This window comes from Papilio polytes, unplaced genomic scaffold (assembly GCF_000836215.1).
Source record: "Papilio polytes unplaced genomic scaffold, Ppol_1.0 DF822733.1, whole genome shotgun sequence".
Taxonomy (NCBI): Eukaryota; Metazoa; Arthropoda; class Insecta; order Lepidoptera; family Papilionidae; genus Papilio; species Papilio polytes.
In genome coordinates this window covers 1,334,137-1,334,402 of record NW_013526471.1, presented here as the reverse complement: position 1 = coordinate 1,334,402, position 266 = coordinate 1,334,137, and the positions used below count along the sequence as shown (strand labels likewise).

General features: G+C 56.8%; 1 protein-coding gene across 1 annotated transcript in view; it reads right to left on the bottom strand.

Moving 5' to 3' along the window:
• LOC106105659 (SH3 and multiple ankyrin repeat domains protein 3) overlaps positions 1-266 on the bottom strand; it is a 96,590-nt gene that overhangs the window by 2,217 nt on the left and 94,107 nt on the right. Inside the window, exon 11 of the mRNA XM_013286083.1 lies at positions 119-262. Coding sequence (XP_013141537.1) covers positions 119-262 — 144 coding nt within the window. The remainder of the gene's footprint in view (positions 1-118; positions 263-266) is intronic.

Below are 266 nucleotides of genomic sequence, written 5' to 3'. Positions count from 1 at the left end.
GGTCTGGAAGCGATGAAGCGGATCGTGATAAACATGAAACATCTAATCGAAACAAAACATAGAACATGCAAACGGGATGACCTTGAAATGTATGAGAGTGCATGGTGATGGTTGTCACAGTGTCACCACGAGGTCGCGGGGCCGGGCGTGTCCCGGGGGGTTACCTGTGAGGATACTGGCATCGTCCTCGTGGCTGGGGTGGCTGGCGTCACTGATGCTGGAGGAGGCTGAGGAGAAGGGCCTGTCGAGGCTGCAGGGCGAGCTGG